The following is a 25,011-nucleotide window of genomic DNA, read 5'->3' as shown; positions in this document are numbered from 1 at the left end:
CTAGCACTTCTCAAACACCAAAGAGTGCCCATTTCTCTTCCAGGCCACAAATCTGCTACTTGAATGTTGTAAGCATCACTTCAATCAGTGCATTTTTACAGCAGCGTTTCAACTATCCCTTTGAAGCCACTACGGAGTACAAAATATAACCTTTGGGGAAGAAAAAAAAAAAAAAGCTCAGTCTCTCAAATTAAATTAAAGGTGCTGGGAAACAGAATGTCATGTGAAGTAGGCTTGAAGTCACATTAAATTTATAGGTCCAGATCAAGCAACCACCCTTGGCTTATCCTATCCACCTTTTATTGGGTGCAACAATAAATTTAGACAACTAGAAAAATGCACTGACAAAAATCAAAGCCTGCTTCACCATGCTTTTCACTTCACAAATAATGGTGTCTTGGACATACAGTTTTATTCTTTATCAGCCTTCAGACTACTGGGCATCAGGTTGATTGCTTGGCAAGTAGCAAGTTTTTGAACTCCAAAAAAAAAATAATTCTGCTCCACGCAGACATATAATGCCTATATAAGCAAGCAGATCATAATGTTGTACTCACTGAGGTGTACGAGTCACCCATGGAAAGACAGAAATTGAAGTTTGGAACCACTGATATTACATGAATTACAGACAGGTGGCTTTAAAGCCTACAGAAAATATTTTTTGTTCCTTAATATTTTACCTAATTTCTTCTTCGGAAGATTCCAGTCATGCAAATCATGGAAGTATATGAAAAAACACGTATGGATGTTCCTGACCTTATGCATTGTTGTACCAGCAAAACATCAATAACAAATTAAAAATATAAAATTAATTTTTGTCAATAATAATAGGACTAAATGTCTCTTACGAGCCTCAGGCATAAATGTCTCAATATGCTGATGCTAAGAGTCACCTCTTGCATTAGATTTAAGTGTTGCATTTTCTTGTGTCCTTTCCACTTCAGTGTCTTCCACAAATGAAGCGTATTCAGTTCACCCAAACCTATAGCCTCAGCTACATCATCAGTATCACACATATTCATGATGTTTCTCAGGATTTCCTCTTCCTTCTTAATCTTTCACCCTACCAGTTCTTGCTGAGAGCCAATTCAAAAATCTGTGCACTGCTGAGTCTATGTCCACACTGACAAAGAGGTGTCCAGCACTCACCTCTTCGAATGTCTTATCTGAACACATGCAACAGAAAAATACACGAGAAGCATTTAAATGAAAAGCACCATTTAAAACAAAACTCAGATATCTCAAGTTATGAGATGGAATCAACAGACCTAATGCCATTACAAAGAACTTTTTGATCAATACTGGGGAGAAAAACACATACAGAGACTGACATTTTTTGGTCTAACACATGAAGCCACAGAAAGTAACTTTCAGCCAACGTAGCCACTGGCATCAAAGTCCCTGACCTCCTTCTACCCTGGGCAGGTGAGCCCAAGGGGTTCTGTCAGGCCTCTACACAACTACTGAGGCCCCCTATAAAAAAGCCAGATGGCAAAAGTAATGATGAAAATAGACCAACAAGCTTGCTTTGCTGAGTGGTGGAATGAAGGGTGAACTGAGCCAGCAAATCATTTACACCCTACTGTGATGTCTGGGGATAGCGATCTTTATCTACATGTATGACCACAGAAGGATGTACAACAGTACATATAAAGAAAATGAAAAAAGAAAAAAAAACACCATGCTTTTTTTTTTTTTTTATCTTAGAAAGCAATAGCATACATGGGACCCACTGGACTTTTTTTTTTTTTTTTCCCCGTAAACTTTCACAAAGTTAATGAAGATCTGTTATGAATATTTATCCCTTCCTGAGGAGTTACTGTGACTGTCTGGATAGTTCTGAAACAACAGGACTCACAAAGCAGCAAGAACCTGCTACATCACCTTACCCATTCCTCTGCTAAGCCATGACAGCTGCTCTGTGACCAAGTGTCATTTCCACAGCCTCAAGGAGAGCATTTGTGTGCATTTGCTCCAGCATTTCTACTATTTCCTCTGCTGAAAGCAGACAGCCGATGGGATTTACTTCATAAATGCTTAAATTATAATGTGATTAATCAAATGGTGATTAACTTCCTGAGATGAACCTCTGCTTCTGAACGCTAGCACATAAGGGGAAATGATTGCTGCAGATCCATTCGGAAGTCTCCCTAGCACCTAGGGATCCAACCAAGGGTCACTCCGCAGAGCTGCCTGCTCTCACAACACTTGCCAGCAGACGTGGTTGATCAATTCCAGATTAAAAACTCAGTTCTCCTCTTGCACACTAGCCTGGGCTTTGTCCTGTGCGATCAGATTGAGCAGAGGGCTGGGTACGTGCATCTTGGCACCACTGCTTGCCAGCATACGATGAGCTGCTTGGCATCAGAAAAGGGTCGAACAATTTCTAAAAGGAAATCTGCTGCAAGGTATAGTGACCAGAACAAATTACATTTTGGAGATTAAGGACAACAGATAACCACAGCTGAGTTAGAGCTGAAGTCGAGACATGGAGAAAGGGGCCCCAAAGCCTAAAAAGATGAAGATAACAGAAGAACCTGATAAGCCCATTTGCTCCATATGCTTTTTTCTCTATTAAGTCTTCTTTCTAGGTATTTGACGTTTCTCCAGCAAAATCATCCTTAGGGAAAAGAAGTCTTGGGGCCAGCAGCAATCTCTCAGAGCTCAGCATGGTCTGCGACTGCCATTTCCTTCATTTAATGAACAGGCGAGAAGCAGGCAAAGCGACTGGGCCAAGCCTTTACACAGGTTTATGGTAAAAGGGGAAACACCTCCTCAGTTTCATCATGCCTCAGACATCTCAGAAATGTCTTTTCAGTGTTTATGCTCTCCTTACTCGGTTGCCTTTCTCTAAACAAGAGATAATTATCAGAACTGTGAATATGTTAACATAATGAAATGGCATTCTTCATATTTCCAATGGCATTTCCTCAATGAAGACACTGCACTTTATCAATGTCCAGCCGACAGCTCAGACACAGCTGTACATGCAACATGACCAAGCTTCTTTCAAGGGGCTTCTGTACAAAAGCAAGAAGCTAACTGTGCCTGCAGTAAGCAGAAGTGCTAGCACAGAGCATCACCGACTGAGAAAAGGACCTGGTTTTACCGCTGGGCAGCTCGTTTGGTTCTTTTTTTCTTGGAGGCGTTTTTATTTACTGCTGATTTTTACGCAGAACACAGCGGATGTTCTTGTGAGCTTGGATCAAAACGAGCTGAACAGATGCTGTCCCAGGAACTTCTCCTGAAACTATCGATTCAGCCAGGGAATTTGGGGAGATGTTTAAAGCCCTTCCACGCAGTGGACGGCACTTCTCCCAGCCAGAGGCAGGGCTGCCCACGCCAGCCCTGACGCTGCACAGGGGAGGCAGAGCCTGAATGTCAGACAGCCTGGAACTCACCACGTGGGGATCCACCAGTACCCCTCAACCACGATATCCAAGACGTTCACCACCCAAGAAGCGAGATGAGGCGCACCTAACACCTCAGAGCAACCCTCAGCACATCTCCGAGGGCTGGCAGAAGGCCTCGGGCCTTCTTTGGCCTCTGCTGTGGCAGCTCCATCCCTGGCATGGCCCCACTTCTCACCCAGCTAAAAGCCAGGCACAAGGTGCTGTGCCAGGGGACCCAGCAGAGTTTTTGTGCTCTCAAGCTGTCTCCTCTGGCAAGAATAAACCTTGTTTGGCAGCCCCAGCTTTCCGCTGTGGGCTGCCAGGCCCCAGCCACCTGCAGCCCTTGCCCAGCTCTTCCTCCTGACAACCCCACCATTTTGCAGGGATGTGGAAACCACGTCAGCCCCAAAACACCACACGGAGCACGGCGGCCAGCAGCCCAGCCGCCTCTGGATTTCCACTAACCGTAATCCCTGCCCCAGCCCAAATCGCAGCCCAGACTGCAGCCCAGCAGCACGTTTGGCTACTCCAACATTCAGATAAATTTGGGTAGGGTCAGGCTTCAACCCACTGCCCGAGCTCCGGCAGAGTTACACGACCGGCCTGGTTCTGCAGCCTGCCTTTTTGCATTTAATCCTAGTCCCTAATCCTTGCCCACAGACAATTTGCACAGAGATGCCCAAAATTTCAGCATTCAGCTCGCAAAACTCTCGGTCCCAAAATACATCTTACCACAAAGGGCATGGCAGAAATCAAAACCAAACACAGCTTTACAGCACCTATTTTGGGGCTGGTTAGCTCAGCTTTCTGTCGAGATCTGCCAAACCCACAGAGGCTGAGGATTATCAATAGATTTAAATTGCCTAATCTGAGTTTTTGGACAGCCCAGTCCTTAAATCTGTGTTCTTAGCTTTGGGGTTTGTCTGAAAAACACTTTTTGTGCTTGATAAAAACACCAATAGAAACCGAATACAAAGCATATAAGGCAGTATTGCCATCACACCATTCATTATCTTCCCTTTGCTAAGCTTCAAGAACTTTCCAGTTACTTTGTAAGCAAACTTCACCTTAAATTGCAGAAAATCTCAGAAAAAAAACCACAACAGCAGCCAGTAAGCAGTCATCTTTCAAAACCAGCTGAAAGAAACCTCATTTACATAAACTTTAATTTGTTTATAATAAATCATCATCAAAAGGTCAAACGTAGGATTTTTCAGAATGGTAGATCCTGTGGTGTGGTTTTTTTTTATATTATTATTTATTTATTTTTATTCTTCTTATAGGAGGAATTGTAAGATGATTTAAGGAATCATCCTCAACAGGAATAAGGCCTGGCTGGGACTTATTAAAAAAAAATCCAGTTTTTGCAGTGGAAGCAGACTACTCTTTAATGTATTCCAATAACTTTTAAGTGAGAACCTCAGAGCAAAACAGCTAACTAGAATATCATTAGTTTACTCTTATAGTGAACCTGATGGGCAAGTGTAACATTAAAGGCAAAAAAATAAACGTTAAAAAATCAGTAAGCAGCTAACCTGCCACTTATTGCAATGGTGTTAATCTTCCCATGTAAATACTTAGCATATATATGAAAAACTCCTGCTACCCCTACTATGATTTTTTTTTGCGTGTTCTGTCTCCATTCATGATCATAACTAGACAGAAACAGATGGGGAATTAGATGATCTTTAAGGTCATTTAATGATAGATCTAGCTGCTTCCTGGGTAGAAACATGTTTAAAGCAGGTCTTTTTATCTTCAGCATATCAAACACTTTACAAACTTAAATCTCAGACCTTTTTTTTATTTTTTTTAACAAGTGATTAAGTCTTTCAAATTTATTTTAGCAAAAAAAATTATTTGTGATCATGTTAATTCTAACCTTTAAGAACAAACATAATGAAAATATGACTTAAGAATTAGATTCAAAAGGGAACTGCACATTTTTAGTTAGTGGTTGTAAGTGATTTTTCATTAGATGGATAATAGTCACTGCCATCAGCTACACTTCAGCTAATATTTGAATGTTTAGTAATCATATTTCCAAAGGCACTACACAGCAAAACACTTCAAATTTTACTACATTTTTAATGCTAAAAATCTTAAGACATTATTGACTTTTCATCAAGTTTCCTTTATTGACCATCATTGAAATTTCATTCATTTATTGCTTGGTTTAATATAATTAATATTAACACTACATATTTTCTGTGAAGCAGTTACTTGAGTTCTCAACAATAACTGTTGAGACACTGTGTTTTCTCAAAATCTTTAATAATTTTTGTGAGGCTTGATCATTTGTTTTAAGACTCAACATAAAAGTATTTGTCTGGCATCCTCTCAGTTGATGTTACTATATATACATTCATTCAACTGACCACAAGAACAACCACGCTTTGTCTCTGCAGACTTATTTTACTCCATTTAAGGATTATGACATTACATCATCTTTTATTCCAACAAGAGCTGCATAGAAAATGAATTTTCTTTTGCTTTGAAAAGAGTGTCTTTGATTCATCAAGAGATTCTTTGCCTTTGAGAATAAATCAGCAGTTTCTGATGATAAAATTAACCTGTCTGGAAACACAGGGATGGCTAAATGGGAAATACACCTGATGCAGGATTTTCTGAGGGATTCTTTTGCTATCAACACCCTTGAAATTACAGTACTGCCATGCAGTCCCAATACTGACAGCTGTACTCTGTAGCAAATCCAGAAAGCTAATTTAATCGAGTTGCTTATTCAAACATCTTCAAATAAAAATTTGGTATTATACCAGCCACATGTGTTTCTCGCATGCTGTCTGAATCCCATTTTGGATGTTCAGAAAAAATTCCACTTATTTCAGTGATGCTGAACCAAGATGCTTGGGTGGAGCCCTCACCAGACCTTAGCGCGCGAGAGAAACGATCCCATCTTGCATGAATGTATTTATGAATTGCCTTTCCCACCTCTTCCAGTAGAAGCAGTGCTCATCATTTAAAGAACTGAAAAACAACTGCCCATATTATTCTAAAGTTTTTTGTCTGAATTGGAAAGTTGCCCTGTAATTCAGTTTGCAAGGTAAGGGAGAAAAGCCTTTTTTTCTCTTTTCCTTTTGCAAAACTGCATCACCTGTACTCAGCTACTTACTAATAACCTTCTCAAACGTTGAACTCCTACAAAAAACAAAATGACATGAGAGAAACAAGCTTTATTTAGCCTGTTTCTGCAACACCACCCCACAAACACCATTACACAGTTGGCTTACGCGCTTCTGCAAGCTTCCAGCTTCCACCTCCCCCTACAGACTTACCCTTAAATCAAACAGAACAGAAAGGTAATGAAAACAAGGGTCCTGCCCCGAGATGTCAGTACTACCTTTGCACTGCACAGCTTGCTAAGGGTACACACCAAGGACCAGCACCAGAGATCTTGTGCTGAAACCTGAATTCAGCCACATGACTGCTTGCAATGTATTTTCATAAATACTCTCTTATGTTTAATACAAACAATATAAACCTAGCTGAGTAAACCCTTGAAGCAAGTATCAGCTTTGTTTTTCCTCTTCGCAGAGGTATTTTGATTTGCACATACTTTGATGTTATGCTTCTGAAATAAAGCTTACACCACCCTCCCACATGTAATTACTCTTCTCTAGATTGTTCCCATCTTCGACAGTCTAAACATCCCCGGATTTTCAAGAATGATGTAGGGAAGTGGGTATGGTTTGAATGTTTTCTACTTATGCTTCTCCCCAGTTGAGTTTCTAGTTCAAATAGTATTCTAATATTTCCAACCAAGACCTATAAATCTCTTAAAATAAACTGTCAGAGTAAGATTTATGAAGACCCCCTCCCCCCAGTGTTCTTTAACCCAATTAAAAATTCCTCATTTATTGTTTTTGTTTTAGAATATTTCCAGTCTAAAAATACTATCGTAAACAAACAGCAGTGAGCCACAGATCATCAGCTAAGAATCAGTACAGAGTATTTATCTAAGTGAACCAAAATTAAATGGAATATAATTCCTTGTCTGATTTTGACAGGAAAAAATGTATAGTTTCTGGTTCGATTTTTAAAGGAAGCAAAACTTGTTCAAAGACACCTACAAAACGCCTGGGTTTCTCTTATGTTCAGAATGTATGTCCAAACAAAAAGCATTGAAGTTTATTGTCATAAATATTTATTTACCTATGGCGTAAAAACACAAGTTTGTCTTCCAAGAATTTTTGTTTCAGTTGCCATACACACTAAGACATTCTTTCTCTGGCTTACTTTTCTACGTTTTTTTTTTGTCAGTAGGACACACTTACTCAAATTACATGTATTGTGCTTACATATTCATAAACTACTCTATTAGGTTTAATAACATCTCTCACATTAAATGTTTACTATTATAAAGGTCTTACCTCAAAAATTTCAAAGCCATAGATGTCCAGCACGCCCATCACCTTCTTTCTCACTTTAGTTTGTGCCTTTAAAAAATATTAATAATAATAATGGGTTATTCAACTTTTCAGACTGGAAAGTCAAGAAAACTAATGTATTTCTTAAGTAGGCTGTCAGGTCGTGTAAACTAAGAGGTTAAGTGTGGCTTCTCAAAGTAACTTAATGTGAACGTTTTCATGAGCTTACAACAGAGCAGACAGCAATTTTTTGAGCTGTGATACAGTTATTCACCTGTACCGTAACAGCATACAACCAGGAAAAATGAAATTGGCAAACGCAGTTTTACCATCCAGTTTAATTTAATTCACTTCTATCGATTTTCTTACAGGCACAAAACAGCAATACCTTAATGCTCTCATTGATTCTGGTAACAAGCCAAGAAAAGAGCCGACTGTATAAATTCTTAGCCAGAGCATCACGGGCGTAATAAGCCTAAACAGAAGAAAGAAGAAAAACATTATAAATGCTGGGCTAAACCCAAGGTTTTTTTTATGTTACCACAATATCTTAAAGGTTCTGTGAACTGAGTGTGCATGCCTCAGGTGGCAGTGCCTCTGCCTAACCAGACTCCTGAGGCAGAGCAGAGTGCCAGTGCGGGCAGCTTGCTGGTGCATCCCTCCATCCAGCAGCTGCAGCCAGGGCACTTGTTCTGCCTTCCTGCTTGTCTGGAAATCCTCTCAAGACTCACATCCCCTATCCTGATCCTATGCAAAGGATATGGTCAACTGCAGTTAGAGAAACTGCCTTCGTGCCGGCCTGAGCTGATGAGACATGGGTGGCAATCAACTTTGCAGCATGGCAGGAAGATAAGTTCACACTGGCAGCAGATTTTCAGCTGCTCGGGGCATACAACTCACATGAAATTACTCCAGTTGCTCTAAACAAAACCAGGCTGCTACACCACAATACTTTCAACGTGCATTCTGTGCAGAACTGCCTTAGCTTTTCATCCACTGCAACATTTTCCTATCCCTTGTCTGCTTGACATAATTAACGCATGAAAATAAAACACTCAGCATATTTGAACACTTAGAAACTGTTGAATAAAAACACACTTACGACAGTGATACGTTTTACTCAGTTCAGCCTCTTAGTTGTGGTCTTATTGTGGGAGTTGTGATTAGTTATGTAGAATAAGATGCCATTTAAAACAATTCTTTCTGTTACAATCAGGACGTCTTTTTACCTGAGCCACATTCAGTGTTGTTGAAACTTTTTCTTGCTTGGCCTCAACTGTCCGGAAGCTGAAAGCTCTCTCCAGTACCGACTGGTCTATACCTGTCAACTCGCAGATTTCCTTGAGCTCTAACATGAAAAAGGAGGGTGGAAATATAATGAGCCCTTTCATCCCACTGTTCTTATTCCCCAAAACTATTAGCTTTAAAATAGGTCAGTGTTTTCCCAAAACAGGTTTTCTTCAACAGAAATGTCTCTCATCCATGCTCCCTCCCCCTCCACTGCCAAGCAAAGCTTTATTTTATTTTTTTTAAAGGCACAGCATGAGGAAGCAGGATCCAGTGAGTTATTAGCCTGAAAGCACTTTCTATTTGGATATTTCTGCAAAGAAATTTTTCTTCCATTTGTCACAGACTACTTTTCTTGATGAAAGGCTTTCAAACGAAAATAATTCAACTTTCAAAATGTATCAACTGCAAAAACATGCCATCAAATCGCCAAATAAATCTGAAACTACAGACAGAAATAGGCTACTACTACAAAAAAAAATAAAGTCAAAACGCCTTCACTGCAGAATAATCAAGCAGTTACAGAAATGCAAAGTACCAATCAACGTTTCAGAAGAAAGCGTTAATGAAGTGAAAAAAAAAATCAGTTTTAGAATTTCAAACACAGAGCGATTGAAATTGCACAAAATTCAACCCCTATTTGCCTGTGGGTGAGTTTTGGAAACCATCTAATTTAATTAATCTAGGTATGTGTACAGAAATGACAAAATCCATAGTGACTTCAGACAAATTAATGCTTTCCCTCCCATCACTAATCTCATCTTACCGTTTTTATCTTTGATTTTACTTTCATCTAAGCCATTGACGCGAGATTCAGGCTTAAATTCAATATTTCCCAATTTTAAAACTGCTGCCACCACTTCAAAAACAGACTGAGTTTCATGATCCATAAAACCAACAATCTGCATGGCATTCTGGAAAGGAGACAGACAAAATCATAAGATAAAAGAATCTAAATTCAAACAACCTACCTGCAAAATTCACCATTTATACATATTAGCATGCATTAGAAATGTTTCATAAACACTTATGTTACAAAAACAAAACCAAACCAATATAATTGCTAGGCTTAGATAACAGATAAGTACATTTTTGAATGTAAAAGGTGACAGAGGATCTGTTAATGGAGCTAGCAGATCAGTCCAATCCACTTCCAGGATTCACATCAGACTTCTGACAAGAGCTGAAGGGTCTTTTAAAAAGCATATTTTTTTTAGCCACTTAAGTTTATAACACAGCCACATTAACCATAGTCAAATGAAGGTCTGCTGTCTTCTCAGTCCACTCTGTTGCTCTAAAAGCAGTAACTTTTAGAATCTAGATTTGTACAAACTGGATAACAGGGTCCCATTCTTCTCGACCCTGAGTACAGTTTAAGCAAAAGCATCACGGTAAATCAGCTTGAGAGCCATCTCCCAGCCTTGCTTTTCTTTCACCTCCATCAGCAAAGCCCAGCCACTGCCACCACCTACCCAGTCCCTGATATTTCTTACCCTCACTGTTCTGAAGTTCGCAGCATCATCCACCCCATTTACTCTGGCAGAGTCAAGGCCCAGGTAGTTGTATCTGCTGAAGTCCCGCTCCAGCTTGAGTTTGCCTAATAAATCGAATAAAAATACCATTGTAACAGCATGCTAAATTAGCAGCTCTTTTACCCCCAGAACCAGTATTGTCAAGAACTATTTTTATTAATAGGATTAAATTGTCTTTAAGGACCTTTCAAATTCAAGCATTTTGGATAAGAATAAGCTTTCTTCTTTGTCTGTAACACTTTGCAAAGCCATTTCTGACCCAGGTATCTGGTAATATCAAGCCATACATTTACTCCAGGCACCACCACCACCACCAAATTGAAAAATGAAACAGCATTGCATTTCCCACAAAAGAAGGTGGTCCACAGGTGGAAGAGTCCATAAAAGAAGGTCTGTTTCCAAAAACAGCGCATCTCATACTTACAGAGGAAGTCTTCTGATGCACCAGACAGGATCTGATAGAAAATATGAAAGTTTCTTTCACCTCTTGGCTGCTTAACAACCCGGGACTTCTCTAGCAGATCTAAACAAACAAAAGAAACCCCACAGGTCAGGAAAAGACTTAGCAAAGCACTTTAATGTGAATGTACTGCCCCATCTTCTCACACCTTATTGCTTTATCACCAGCAAGCCAGAAGACAATAAATGATGGCATGAACAGTATCACAAATTACCATGTTAGGACTTATTTCTCAGCTAAGTTCTCTGAGCAAGGCCCAATGCACTTCTAAATGCTGCAGCCTATGAGCTACGAGCAGAACTTAGGTCACAGGAGGAGATGTGCTCAAAAGACATCAACCCATGTCAGTAAAGCCACAAAACCGAGAATCGGTAAGAATTCTTATACTAAAATAAATAAATAAATAAAATATCATAAAATAAATATTATAAAATAAATAAATAAATGAATGAATGAATACTGAAAGGCTACGCACGTGACAGGAAGACTTATGGGCTTGCTCAGTACTTCCCCTGCATGGCTTCCACAATATCCCACGTGTATTATACCATCCCTTTCCTCACATTTCCATTTGTGCTGAAACTGCTCCTGTTCAGTGCTCCTGCTCCCTGCTCCAGCCCCCAGGGAAGAGCAGCTGGGGAGTTGCTGCATGTGGGAGCCCAGCTCTGGGAGGGGACACCTGCCCCGAGGAGCAGCAAGGAGAGCAAAGCAGCATCTGTTTGTCCCCGCTGCAAGCACCTTCTGATGGAACAGGCACCAACCACAGGGCTTCACCCCACAAAACTCACAAAACTACGTGAGCCTTAGGAGGCTTTGCAAATAAACTACAGCAAGACAGGTTCAAAAATTAATTCCTGCTCTAATAATTAACCAGTGACAGCAGGAACAAAAGTAGGGCAGTATTATTAAACTTCTAGTTGGCTCATATTAAGGCAGCCCCCAATATCAGCTCGGCTACTTCATCCCATAAAGCCACAATTGCCTGAGAGAAGCGTTTCAGGTGCCACGGCAGGTGGCAGTGAAGGCAGCTCCCACCCCACAGCGCATCTGACAGGGTGAAGGCTGTACAAAGATGAATCTCCCGGCACCACCAACTGTGACCAAGAACTTTAGACTTTTTTGAATAAACATTTGTGGTTTTGTAACTCAGTAATCCTACAGTTACCTTCCATGGCCAATGATAAAGGTACACCTGAGCAAGTGGCTGCCCCATACTGCCAGCAGGTCATCTTTACAGCAGGATGGGGCAGGCTACAGGTTTGCGCTTTTGCTTTTCCATTTGATTTTTCTCTTTATTTAACAGATAACCAACACTGCAGCCTGGAGTACCCGTCCGCCTCCGACTTCTCCTGAGGTTGGAGCTCTCCTCTCCTTGATCTGTGGCTGAAACTCAGAGCCGTCCATGAATAACCCGACCCTCTCTCATTTTTCAGCCCTGTCTCATGAATTAAAAACCTCTCAAAGGGAGAAGCTAGCTCACCACCCAAGTGTTAGCACGGGGCCGAGAGAGGAAAGGCGAAGGTGAGGCAGCTCGGAGTCACGCTGGCTCTACAAGATCTTGAGCTAAGTGTCGGAGCGGATGGCTGCCAACTTTCATCTCAGAGAAATAAACAACTTCAGCTCCCGCGGTGGCTACACACACTTCAGGAAACGGCTGTATTTTCAGAGGATATTGAAGAAATGCAGTTTGCAAAGTGGTTTGGCTTAGCTGGCTTGAAAAACATTCTATATATAAATTGACTCAAACGCTGTCATAAAAGCCTAGCTATACATCCTGGCAAAATATTATATGTAAGTCTTCTAATTACATGCATGCCTTCAGCAGATTTAACAAACAGTTTTCTTGAGCGTATGCCTAATTTAACATCTTATGTTATAGGAATAGCTGTCTTGGATTTTTCGCCACAGTTTATTTTATTTCTACGATATATTTTTAGAAGGTTAGGTAATTAACAGCCAGCCTTCCAAAGTCCCGATATGTCACATTCTGTCTGCCTTCGTAATTGAGGTTAAAAGCTCCAGAAAGCAGAAAGTTGGGTATTTTACCTTACCAGAGCAACTGCTAGCCAGTTCTTTTTAAGGCTGTATTCTTTCTCTCCTTTTTTTTCTCTTCTCTTCACACGAAGACTGAAATCAGACTGGAAGCAAGGATGCAAACCATCTGAACTACTCTTAGGAAACTTTTTCCCTTTGTTTGCTCTGTTAGCATCTTAATAAATCAAACGCATTTTCTTTAAAGCTAGGATTGCACAACCCGTGAGAATGGTATTAACTCTCGTGTGACTACAAATCGTGTGCATGAAACAACCAAAAGAGAAGTGCAAAGAGGCACGTCAGATTTCTGCACGCTGACACTCGGTGATTCCAGTTCGCAGGGGCACGTGTAGACTGATGGTGCTTATCTATACGAAAACACACACTAACAAAACAAAACCTCTATACATATTGCATTTGTATATGAATTATGAAAAGGGACATGGTATAAATACGGTATATTTATGGGTTAGGTATTCCCTCTGCATTAGACAGCAATGCTTCTGCTTGAACAGAAACATCTAGCCTGTTTTGTGTATCAAAGCTACACAAAATGAAAATTAAATTGTCTGGGAAAGGTCCACCTTGGAAACACAATTTATGTTCAAATTGCTGATACTCCTCATATAATACTGTTTGGATAGCCATTTACTCAGATACCTCAAAATCCATCTACAGCCCTCCAGTCATGAAGATCATTTGTTACTCCTAGATAACACTGGTGTAAAAGCAAGGTATCTGTGTAAGCATCCTGCCAAACTGAACTCAACATAAAAAGAAAAGGGACTGATGCCAAATACTTCTGCAAACTATAACGTACAAATTTATGTTATTTCTTTTTGGTCACTTGCCCAATGCAGAAATATTTAGGATATATAATATTTCCTCTAAATATACCAGAAATCAAATAAATATTCACGAAAGGAAGGAGTAAACACCACAAGCAAAAAAAAAAATAAAGTACACTACCTTGGCACATTCTGAATAATCTAGAGAAAGTTTATTTTGGTCATCTTCTCTTCAGCTGGCCATTACCAAGACCCCTGCTAGCTATGGAACCAAAATTACAGAACATTTTCTAGGCGTGGAAGCTCATCTCTACAACCACATTACGTTAAATCGTGTTCTGTTCTCCCACCTAGATTCTTCAGCTGTTGGCAAAAAAAAAGTTACTGATGAAAAATAAAATACAGCAGTGGCTTCTCAGGAACTTTTTCATATTATTCCTACCGAGTTTGTAATAACATTCTCTTGGAAGAAGTGACCAATATTGGATCAGACAAAAACTACTGCACAGATAGTATATGCAAGTGAAAGAAATTAAAATAATAATAATTAACTAATCAAAACATTTAGGGTTTTCTTCCAAGCGCTTCTTAATTTAAGCAAGACAGTTACCTAAAAGGTGACAACTGTGCTCACTGAAATGCCAAGGGAGACACTGGGACAAGCTAAGATTATTTAAAACGCAAAAATAATAATAATTAAAAAACAACAACAACAAACACCAGAATAAATCTCTCTCTCCAAAATGTCTACTTGTAAAGTGCCTGTGTAATATTTCCCTGAGCAAAGGAACTAAGAGCAATCGCATAACAAAAATCAGCAGCCCAAGCTGTTGATTTCTCAGCAAAGGGGTAATTACTTTCATCTTTTATACTGAACAAACAAGTTGGAAAGAAGAACAAGTTGTAACATTATCACTCTCACTTGGCTAATTTGACAAGTTGTTCGTTTAGCAACACATCCTAGGCTTCTTTCACACTGCTTTTGGAACAGATGGGAAAACAGGGTCCTTTTTTCATCTCCTATTGTTTGGGCTTTAAGTACACTGTGCTGGTTAAAAATGGCTTTTCAAAAGCAGGCATTACATATACCGTACTTCATATGCACCACTGTTATCTGCTGGTTAATCATTAAATCACAGAAGGGCTTAGGTGGATTAGGAAAGATGACCTCATGCTAAAAAGCTAGGTATCTTTCAGCAGGAAATCCCAGGTGAAACGAGAAAACCTAAGGCTTGCTTAATTATTCTGGGCAAGATATTGGAAGATCCCTGCCTTTGAAAAGGTCTGAGCAACTGCCAGCGTGAAACAGTTTGGACTGCACCGTGAAAAATTATTTCAACCGTGAAATTTGATATACCCAAAAATGCACAAAACAAACCAAGCGCACCCTGTGCTATGCACTGTGCAAATGTGGCACTGAGGTGAAGCCATGGGACGCGGTAAGGCTGGGTGATGGTTGGACTTGTTGATCTTCAAGGGTTTTTCCAACCTTGATTATCCTATGAGCGTACACACACAAACATCATCTTGAGTACGAGACAGACAGCATTTCTGGAGAAAGTCGTGTTTCACAGCTAGATAAACTGTTGCAATTAACACCTTGTATTTTGCAAACAAACACGCCCATCTTCAGTTGTGAGAGGAGTTATTCTGTTATTACACGAGAAAAAAAGCTATTGTTCTCCTGCTCCCACCCCCACTAACACAGCAGATTTAATAAAAGGAAAACCAGGAGGAGTACTGAGGGTTTCTGTAATTTATTTCCACAATATCATACCCAGGTGAAAGCAAGTTAATTACGAAACCCTCCAAATGCCTTCCCCTATAAGAGCTTTGGAAAAAGGCTTTGAGCACAGGAGTGAGCCCACGTGCTCAGAGCAGGAAGGGAAGTCCTGTTTGCTTCATGGAGACCAAATGTAAATGCCGTGTGCCTTGTTGGAAATGCTGGGGCCTTCACAGAAAACTAACAAAAAGGGAAGACTCGGGCTTAAATACTACAGCCGACTTCACCCTCATGCTTCAATTACGGCATTTGTAGGGTCAAACAAGTGCAACATGCTACCTGAAGTTGTTTTTCCTTTGTAGTGTAAGGGGAAAAAAGCCTTGGCCGAAGTAATAAAAGACTGCATAAATCACATTCATCTCAGATTTTCCACTGTTGGCTTTTTTTCGGGTTGTACATCATTCAAATGCCTTACAAATCAGAGCACTCAGAAGCTGCGAGCGGCTGTGTAATGCTCATGTAGTGAGTCCGTGTGTATTTTATGCTGTTCAAACACAAAATTATTGTTAGTTTGGGAACATACCGGTCCTAACTTCATAGGCATTACAAAACTCGTCCATTACAGTCCCCTGCATTTTATTATTTGCATTCTCACTTTACCAAAAAGGTTCACCCCTCCATTTAGGGCACATCAATGTTTCAGGCCTACCAGCTCCTATTGAAGCTGGTGGACATTTCCATTCACATCTCCAGACGGGAGCCACATGCAGAGAGCATTGTCGTGGTAATTTTGCCCTCTAGCTCCTTCCCCTGAGAGGTTCACTTGTAGGTGAGCCCTTGTCATTAAGGAGCAAGAGCTCATTGAGGGACACCACAAGAATCGCTCACGGGAAGGTCACGATAGCATCAGTTATGGTGTGAAGAGCAAATTGCCTGGTCTCTCACAGAGGCTCAGAGCATTTCAGGCTAGGACAGACCTTTCAGACAAGCCCTAATGGGTCTCTGTTGATCTCTAACAGCCTGATAAGATTTGTGGCGTGTTTTCATTAGCCTTCTTGCCACCGAAACACACCAGCTGTTCAACACGTCTGCTTCCAGTCCCTCACCACATGAAACGCGGCTCAGTGACAAACGCCGTGACCCAGAAAGCCCACTGACTTCGCTGGTGTTTGGAAACCACGTTCATCAGATTCAACTAATAAAGTTTAATCAAAATATTATGGTATCATCTTCCCATGATGTTAACACCGAACCAACAGATGGTCCGAAAGCGAAGAATATTTATTAACAAACTAATCACGCTTTCCCTTTTAAGGGTAGGAAACTTCAGCACTGCTAAACTCCCTACTTTATGAATTAAGATGGCAAATCCTAAATTTGAGCACAGCCAGAGTAAATTCTAAATGTTGTAGAAGAATTTAAGCTCCCGCTAAGCCCAGAATGGTGATTCACTAGAAACATTTCTCATCCACATCAACGCAATGCTGCAGGCTCTACAAGCATGGAAAAAGCTAAGGTGAGACAAGACACTTGCTTTAAATTGTACAGAATCCAAACCAAGTCTTAAGAGATGGATGGACTATAAGTTCTGTGAACATTAAATCAAAGATTGTATATATTAACACCCAGCTACAGGAGCTCAGCATTTACCTGAGACTTGCCCTATTAGTACAGAGTTTTTCATGGTTCAGTGAGTATCATTTTTCCACAACAGGGTTTACACATAAGGTCTCTTTAAATTTAATATTCATCTTCTTGCTCTCAGATGCTTATTAAACATGAGAAGACAGGGAGAATGCTTAAAATAAACATCTTTTAGGAAGATTGAAAAATATGCCTGCCTTTGATTATCACCACGTCATTATAATTACATGCGATGTTATAATTACAATATGCTGGGATTTATAAGGCAGATAAACTACAGAGTAATGCTTTGGATTGCCTTTTGATATGACAGTATGTTAATTACATGACTCAGCACGTTATATTCAAAGACAAACTGCTGCATGTCCATTCTGCAAAGCAGAGTTCACTTTTATGTCTCTATTCTGAATGAGTACAAAAACAAAACAAAAAACAAAAAAAAAACAACCAAACAAAAACAAAACAGCCTGCTGAAACCTTTCTGTCCAAAATTAATTATTGATGAATACACTTTGTCCCAATTTAATTATTGATGAATACACTGAGTGTATTTAGCTTCTAATTTTATTGACTGCTGAGTGTCAAAGTTAATGGATAGCCATAAACACTTAAAGAATGACTGCTCTGAGTATCAAGACCTACTCCATCACAAAAACAATGCTCTTTCAGGCCCGTCTGCAAAAGGCGATCTGGGGAAAAAAAGAAAAAAAAAAGAAAGAAAACCTTCACCTGGAAAGATGAATTATTTCACAACCAGTAAAATGGCAATGGAATCAGAAGCCAACCTTTAGGAGCAGTGCTGAATTTGGCTGAGTAGGAAGAGAGGTCGAAGGCAGGTCACTGACACCTAGTATAGTCACTCACTGCCCTCCTCCACCCCTCCCCTTTTTAAAACTAAGGAAAAACAAACAAGCATGGCTTTATATAGCACAAAAGAACAATTTCTTTAAAAAGCTGCACTTAAGCTGTAGAAAGAAAAGCAAATCAAGGCATCCTGAACTGGCACTGGCTCCTTAGTCTCGTTCTTTCCAACTGGTTAGAGAGCTGGCTGAAGTGTCTGCATTGTATGGACTTCCCAGCAGCAGCCTTACTTCCAGCAAGATATTCTGAGGCCACCTTCCCCACCCTAAACTCAGCAGTTTTTTATGCTCTCATGCTGAGCCTTTTCCTGTACTGCGAGGTGCACTAAAATGAGCACAGAACGCTTTGATTCCCAGTAAGCACAGCTACTCCGTGCTGATCTCCGGCATGCTCGGTGTGACTTACTAATTACAAAGCAGCACATCTCCAGCATCATCTGCCATCCCTACACAGCCCATCAATCAAGTAACATGCCTGAGCCTGGGGATTCAAGTATAAAAAAGCCTCATACACCCTTAATCCTTCTGCTACCAGCTTCAGAGGCAACACACGGACCCGTGCATCTTACTCAGTCCCCTTTAAAACCATACATTGATCGTTCATACTTCAAGGTGCTTTTCACTTATTCTCCTATACTCTACTCAGAACCAAAACAAAATTAAAAAGCAGAATTTATCACGTAATGGGGACTGATTCAATTAGACAAATGCAGCTATTTTCTTCAATAGTTGAAGCCACTTCCTTTGAGGACAAAACATGTGAAGCTGTGAATATGCTGACAGCAGGAACAATACTCACAGTTACTTATAACTCCTCCGAGGGGATCACCCTTGAAATCAAACTCAATATCCATGTACTTGCCCTGTGAAAGCAGCACAGTTTAACACTGTAAGTTCTGTTTAAGAAAAGCTCTCTGAGACATTTTTAACAGTTATTTGATAATTTTTTCCAGCTAAAAGAGCAATGTGGCAACCTCTTGTGCACGCTATCAGATTTTGAAAAACAGAAAATGATTCGAGGCTTCTAATTTCACTATCACAGATGGAGATTTTCATGACAACTGCTTTGTTCAGGTCTACAACGCAACCCAGTAATTTGCTCACTTGCTAAGCAAGGCACTTTTGTTGGTTGTATCAAGAAAACATAAATTACACAGACTTTCACCCGAACACTAACACCACCACACAGTGTTTGTGGCCGCGTAGGCATTGCCACGCTTATTAATGGAGGAATGCAGGAAGAAATTATGTCCTAGCAGACTTATTTTCTCAATGCAAAATCTTCCTGGAGCGTGAATCAGAGCACTTAGAGGCTCGCCACTCCGTCTGCCTCGCAGGCCCGGCTGGCAGCGATTACAGCTGGTAATTGCGGGGTGTCTGTCCATCGGTGCGTGCCTGCCCTCTGAAAGCGATAGATTTTTCCCACTGAACTCTCCGCCTCGTAGCTCAGGAGACCGGAGGCAACAATTAGCAGGCTGTCACCACAAGAGCCACCCTGCTGTAGGGCCGCCGTGCATTTCCTTGTGCGACTTTTTCCGCATCACGCTGCTCTTCGCATCGTTTTAATCGACGGAGCGGACAGATCCACGCTGGGAGCGCAGCTCACACTGGCAAGGAAGTTTAGAAAGATAAAAAGTGCTGGTAGGAATTCAAACCAATTCCCCAAGCCACGCACAGAAATGATCTCACCATCCTCTGGTGCTTACTTAACAGAGAACAAAAACAAGCTATTGAAAGAATCGTTGTGTTTATCCTTCCTTAGTGTATTTAGGAAGAGATTTCTTCCTTCTTTCTTTCTTTTTTGATTTTAATTGCAGAACATGAAAATCAAGCACTTTACACTGACTGCCTCAAAGGTATTTTTTTAATTTACTGTGTATTTTGTCAAGATTGGCATATTGAGCTCCAAGTTAAACTCCAGTCTTCTCCTGCTGGCAGCTGAAGCAGACGAGACAGGACAATACTTGTGCTTTCATGTTTGAAGTTCATTCTGAGCTGATTCAAATTTGCGAGATAAAGAATTAAATCAGATAATTAAATCTTAATTTCCCAAGGACTGGGCCAGCTGGCTGTTTCCAGAAGTATTTTTAGCTTTGCGTTTATAAGCAAGGACTTGAAACGCGAAATACGAGTTGGTTGCACTTTGTCCTGGAAAGACTCCTGCTTGCACATGCCACCTCTCCTCCTCTTTGCTGTCTCCTCCTCCTTTCCACAGGACATCATCTCTGACAGCTGAGCGTTTTCTGTCTCTTTCTGTCCAGCATTGCAGAGGAAGGGGCAGGGAAGTCTCCCTTTTTGAAAAAAATAAGCCATTGTTCAGTGTAGTCATGTCCCAGGCTCTTATCCATGTGCTTTTTCTTCCAATGCTCTTTTTCGTCCACATATCTCACTCCCTCTGACTTCACTCAAGTGAGCAAATTACAAAGGTGCATTGAGTCGTCTGATTTTAGCAGCAGAAATAAATTGTGAACACACACTTTTGAGTCTCCCAACTCTAGCTTCTCCCCCCCTCCAATTGTCAGTTCCTGTAATTTCACATTCAGTTTCATGCGAAAACACCCTAAATTCAACCACTTGATTATAAAGAGTGTAAGCAAAAGGGCAACATTACAAATACTTATTTAACAAGAAAAGGTGCAAACACAGCTTGAAACACCAGAGAGGTAAAATTAGAACCCCAATTAGGAATTTTAATGAAAAAATGTACGCATTTAGTTGGAAAATGAGATCACACAAAGATCAAACTTCTAAACAGGCCACTTGTGAGGCACACGGTCACTGACATGAAGGCCACCAGCACCAGAAAATTAAAGAACCCAGCTGTGCTGTATTTATGTTTTCATCTGGTCACAGACTTTTTTATTTTATTTTTTCTCCTTGGGCAACTACAAGAATGTTCTCTCGCCAAATTATTCATTCACTCTGTGATGGCTGATACAAGTTAAAATAGAAACAGCGAACAACTTAACGTGTTCTCCTCTATTCCTCTACAAGGAGTTGAGATTCAGCCTTGGAGAAAATACTTACAAATCTAGAGGAGTTGTCATTCCTCACTGTTTTGGCATTTCCAAAAGCTGGCAAAAGAGAAGAACAATTAAGACCAAATCTACCAGTAAAAAAAAAAAAAAAAAAATTAAAATTAATGCAATAACATTTATGACTTCTTATACATTTAAAAAAAATCATAAACTTCTGAGATACAATACCCCATTCATTGCAGAGATATGAGTCACTGCAGATAGACTAAGCGTGACATTATCTCCATCAGGAAAACACCTATGGAAGTCCAAAGCAGCTTTGTGCTGACACTTCATTAACCAAAGCGAAAGAAAAACATAAAAAGTGAAATTGTTCCAAGACAAAACTGCACCTGCATTTACCGCATATCCTCAAGCCTGAATCATCACATTTATAATTAATGATTTAAAATGCTCGGACGGGCAGCCACCAGCTCAACATACACAGGACAGGAGGACAACTCAAGCTCTTAAGATCACGTATTGTCAAAGCTCAGTAAGTCAGACAGGAGCGTGTCCCCTGCATTAATAATTAGAGCGCTCCTACTGCAACAGGAGAGTTGATTTATGGCCAGTATTTATTTATATAGCATATATATTTTCAAAGATCAAGTCAATGTTTTTTGGATAGAAATAAATACATGCTTGTAGGCTTCAACAAACTTGTATGAGTAGACTTATTCTTGATCAAAGAACTGGAGCCAAAAGGAAAAGTTTCTTGCTCCTGAAGGCCAAGGATAAGTGAAAGAATTGTTTTTAAAATCTTTATGCCCTGCAATAAATCATCTTTTCAACAACCAAATCTCAGGGCTGCATTTTCTTAAATGCAGTGCTGAACAGTGGAGTCATTTATAACCGCACCGAATCAGACACAAACGTTCCATTATAGAGCGTGAGACACGTTCCTCGGTTTTCCCTGAAGTTCATTGTTTCTGAAAGTTAATTTACAGTAGCCACCGTAGTTAAAAAAGAAATAAAGAATTCCGGTAAGATAAATGCTGCATATGTAACATTTATGCCATTTCCTTGCACTGCAGCTTGACTGAAGCAGAACTACGTAACCAAAGGAAAACAAATCTAACCACAAATGCTTAATTCCTGTCTAAAATATATATAAGCGGCCAGGCTTGCTCAGCAGCCTCCTGGAATAACCCAGGGTCCAATAAGCTGTCATAAGCACCAAGTAGAACAAATAATACCTTAAAATCACAAGGTACCTTTCTGTGAGCTTTCAGTATTCCTCTTGCATTAAAACAAAGATTCATAAACTAACAAGAAATCCAATGAATTTGGCATTTGAGGAGAGCAACCTCACTTTAGCAAACAAGGCTTCCATAGTCCCCCTACTATTTCTGTCTCTATCTGAAGCCTGCCTTCCAGAAACAGGATAAGAGCAGCACAGCCCTTCTCTGGGAACCCAAAACCACACAGGGCTGCAGCCCCCCATTCAGTCTTTGGCTTTTACCCTTCCCTCTTTTTTTTTCTCTTGCTCCCACTCATTTAATGAGTGCTTGGTATGTGTAGACTCCAAATCCTTCCACATATATACAGATAGCTAAACAATAAATAAAATGCTGACTGTCAATAGTCTGACAAGCACCGTGTACCTTCTGACCCTAGTGACATGTCTTTGTACAGCAGTTATGAGAATATGTCTGGGTAGCTCAAAAAACTGTGGAAAAAACCACGCCAAGGATCAACACAACAGACCTAGATGAGTCAGCACTAACCAAGGCTCTTCTGAAGGCAATTATTAGACAATGGGAGAAAAATGCAAGCTCTGAGGACCTTAGAGCCTATCTCCAGGAAAAATGAAGATCCTGTTTCTGGCAGCCAACCACTTCAAATTGACTAATTAAAAAGCAAAAATCCGGACAATCATGAAGTCCTTGATGGGAGAGCAGGAAAGGCTGTTGTCAGGAAGACAGGCTGACAGAGACACCAGACACAGGGAACAAAAAGTACTAGGGAGTAACAGGCATCCATATGGATCGGGTTAGTTTTTACTAAGATCCATTTCTTCACTTTTTTTTTTTTTTTCTAAAAGAAAAATAATGTTTTACAGAGATTGTTTGTTTACTAGGGACTATAATAATATAATTTGGAAGGAAATGAATCAGAGGGATTGAACTGAAGTTAAATCTCTTGACAACAGCAGGCATCTTCAAGCCAGGCTTAAGAAAGGGTACACCCTAAGAGAGAAGCAGGAGGAGGCTGGGAGGTATGACCTAACTTCCTAAGCTCTCATTTAGGAAGTGAGGAAAACGATTTTGTTTTTAAGCTGACCTCTCTGTAACTGAATAACTTGTGTCTGTCTTCACAGACAGCATTTTCCATGGTTCCAGACACCAAGTACGTACAAAACAACAGCAGATCCGGTTTTCAAAGCCAGCTCATGGGAGAAGCTGATATATGCAGAGGTAACACAGTCAGTCGCACACGCTCCAAGAGAAGCTTACCTTCAAGAACTGGATTTGACTGCAGAAGTTGTTCTTTTACCTGGTTAACCTCTGCCCCCTTGCCACACACTGCAGCTACATATGACATGACAAGTTTGCTTGCCTCTGTGGGGGGAGAGCAAAACAAAACAGCAGTAAGTATTGACAACTGGTCATAAGGGGAATTGGAGACTTGATCTATCATGTTTTCATCACGCCAGACAGAAATCATCAGCACATTTCAAGTCAGATTTCTTCTCCGTTGCTGGACCACCTGCCATTACACCAGTTGATTTAAATACCTGAAGTCCACCCAAGATAAAGGATATGGCACACTACAGCTACCTCTTCATTTAGCCTCCCTAGTTAGGAAGGAAAATAATCTGTAGCTAACACGCCTGAATGTTTGATCTGAAGGTTTCGGCCTGAAAAACTAAGACTGAGCAGTTTCAAGATACAAAATTCAGTCGGTTTACATCTGCAGATACACAACAGCACAAGTGTAAGCACACAACATACAATGCTATACACGTGTCATCACAGCTCAGAGTAAATGACAAGTAAATAAATAATGGCATTTCAACACTGCATAACGTTACGCAGCCTGTTTCAAAGTATAAACTTTAGAGTCAGTAGAGACTTCATTTAAACAACGAAACTGTGTTCAAAGTTTATACCTTCAAATAGATCTGGAACAATTTTTGGACTCCAGGCCGTGTTCACATGGGTGTCGATCACCCAAACAGGAATGAAAATTTCTGATGGAAAAATCCATCCAACCCTTACGTTTTTGCTGGTTAGGACAAAGAGCAGCTGAGAAAGGATTCTGTTTATAAACGGAGTCTGTGAGGTTCATGTGACACAAGACAGTGAGATTTGAGGCATTATCAGCTGATGTACAGTGTAATGACTAGCAGCTGGGATCCCTATCAGCTCAACACAATGGTCATAAAAAAAACATTACTTGCTATTCAGAGATCTGTTACAAATTTGAGGGTTTCATTTTAGGAAAGAACTGATAAACGAGTTATCCCTTGGATTTTGATTCTTTCCTATTTAATCAAATTCGTTTGCCAGTATTAAATTACTATCCTATATTGCAAGGAATACAGAGCAAACCTGCAAAACAGCAAGCAAGCAAGCACAACTCCAGGGGTGTTCATGTGCCTTCCCATCTCCCTTAACCAAGTAATTCCTCGAGCCCAGCTCTCATTTCTAAAAAACCCTTCCCTTCAGAGCTTGGAATTACCAAACTGCTTGATTTGAAACATTTGCTAAAATCTCTAAGGAGAGCTACTCAATCAAAGAGACGAGAAAGCACTGAAGCAGCAAATAAGCCATTATAAAATAATATGCAATAGGAATATATACAATGGCCTCAAGATAGGCTTTGAACATCACTGAGAGAGAGAATAAAGGCCCTTTCTTTTATTAGGAACTCCGCTTCA

At 40.3% G+C, this 25,011-nt stretch overlaps 1 protein-coding gene and 1 long non-coding RNA gene across 11 annotated transcripts in view; both read right to left on the bottom strand.

The window, feature by feature from the left end:
• MYO1B (myosin IB) overlaps positions 1–25,011 on the bottom strand; it is a 104,164-nt gene that overhangs the window by 31,859 nt on the left and 47,294 nt on the right. For all 10 annotated transcript variants that reach the window (XM_072040493.1, XM_072040500.1, XM_072040495.1 and 7 more), the window contains 9 exons: positions 23,585–23,689; positions 21,136–21,182; positions 18,908–18,971; positions 11,024–11,122; positions 10,561–10,664; positions 9,834–9,981; positions 9,010–9,128; positions 8,169–8,255; positions 7,784–7,849 (listed from right to left, as the gene is read on the bottom strand). In XM_072040493.1, coding sequence (XP_071896594.1) covers positions 7,784–7,849; positions 8,169–8,255; positions 9,010–9,128; positions 9,834–9,981; positions 10,561–10,664; positions 11,024–11,122; positions 18,908–18,971; positions 21,136–21,182; positions 23,585–23,689 — 839 coding nt within the window. The remainder of the gene's footprint in view (positions 1–7,783; positions 7,850–8,168; positions 8,256–9,009; positions 9,129–9,833; positions 9,982–10,560; positions 10,665–11,023; positions 11,123–18,907; positions 18,972–21,135; positions 21,183–23,584; positions 23,690–25,011) is intronic.
• On the bottom strand, positions 17,795–18,901 carry LOC140002883 (uncharacterized). The gene is made up of 2 exons (XR_011810499.1): positions 18,034–18,901; positions 17,795–17,937 (listed from the first exon to the last, which is right to left on the bottom strand). It is a non-coding gene; the product is annotated as an uncharacterized lncRNA (long non-coding RNA).

Source organism: Anas platyrhynchos, chromosome 7 (genome assembly GCF_047663525.1).
Source record: "Anas platyrhynchos isolate ZD024472 breed Pekin duck chromosome 7, IASCAAS_PekinDuck_T2T, whole genome shotgun sequence".
Classification (NCBI taxonomy): domain Eukaryota; kingdom Metazoa; phylum Chordata; class Aves; order Anseriformes; family Anatidae; genus Anas; species Anas platyrhynchos.
Note: the sequence above shows the minus strand (reverse complement) of the source record. Positions and strands in the feature narration are given on the sequence as shown.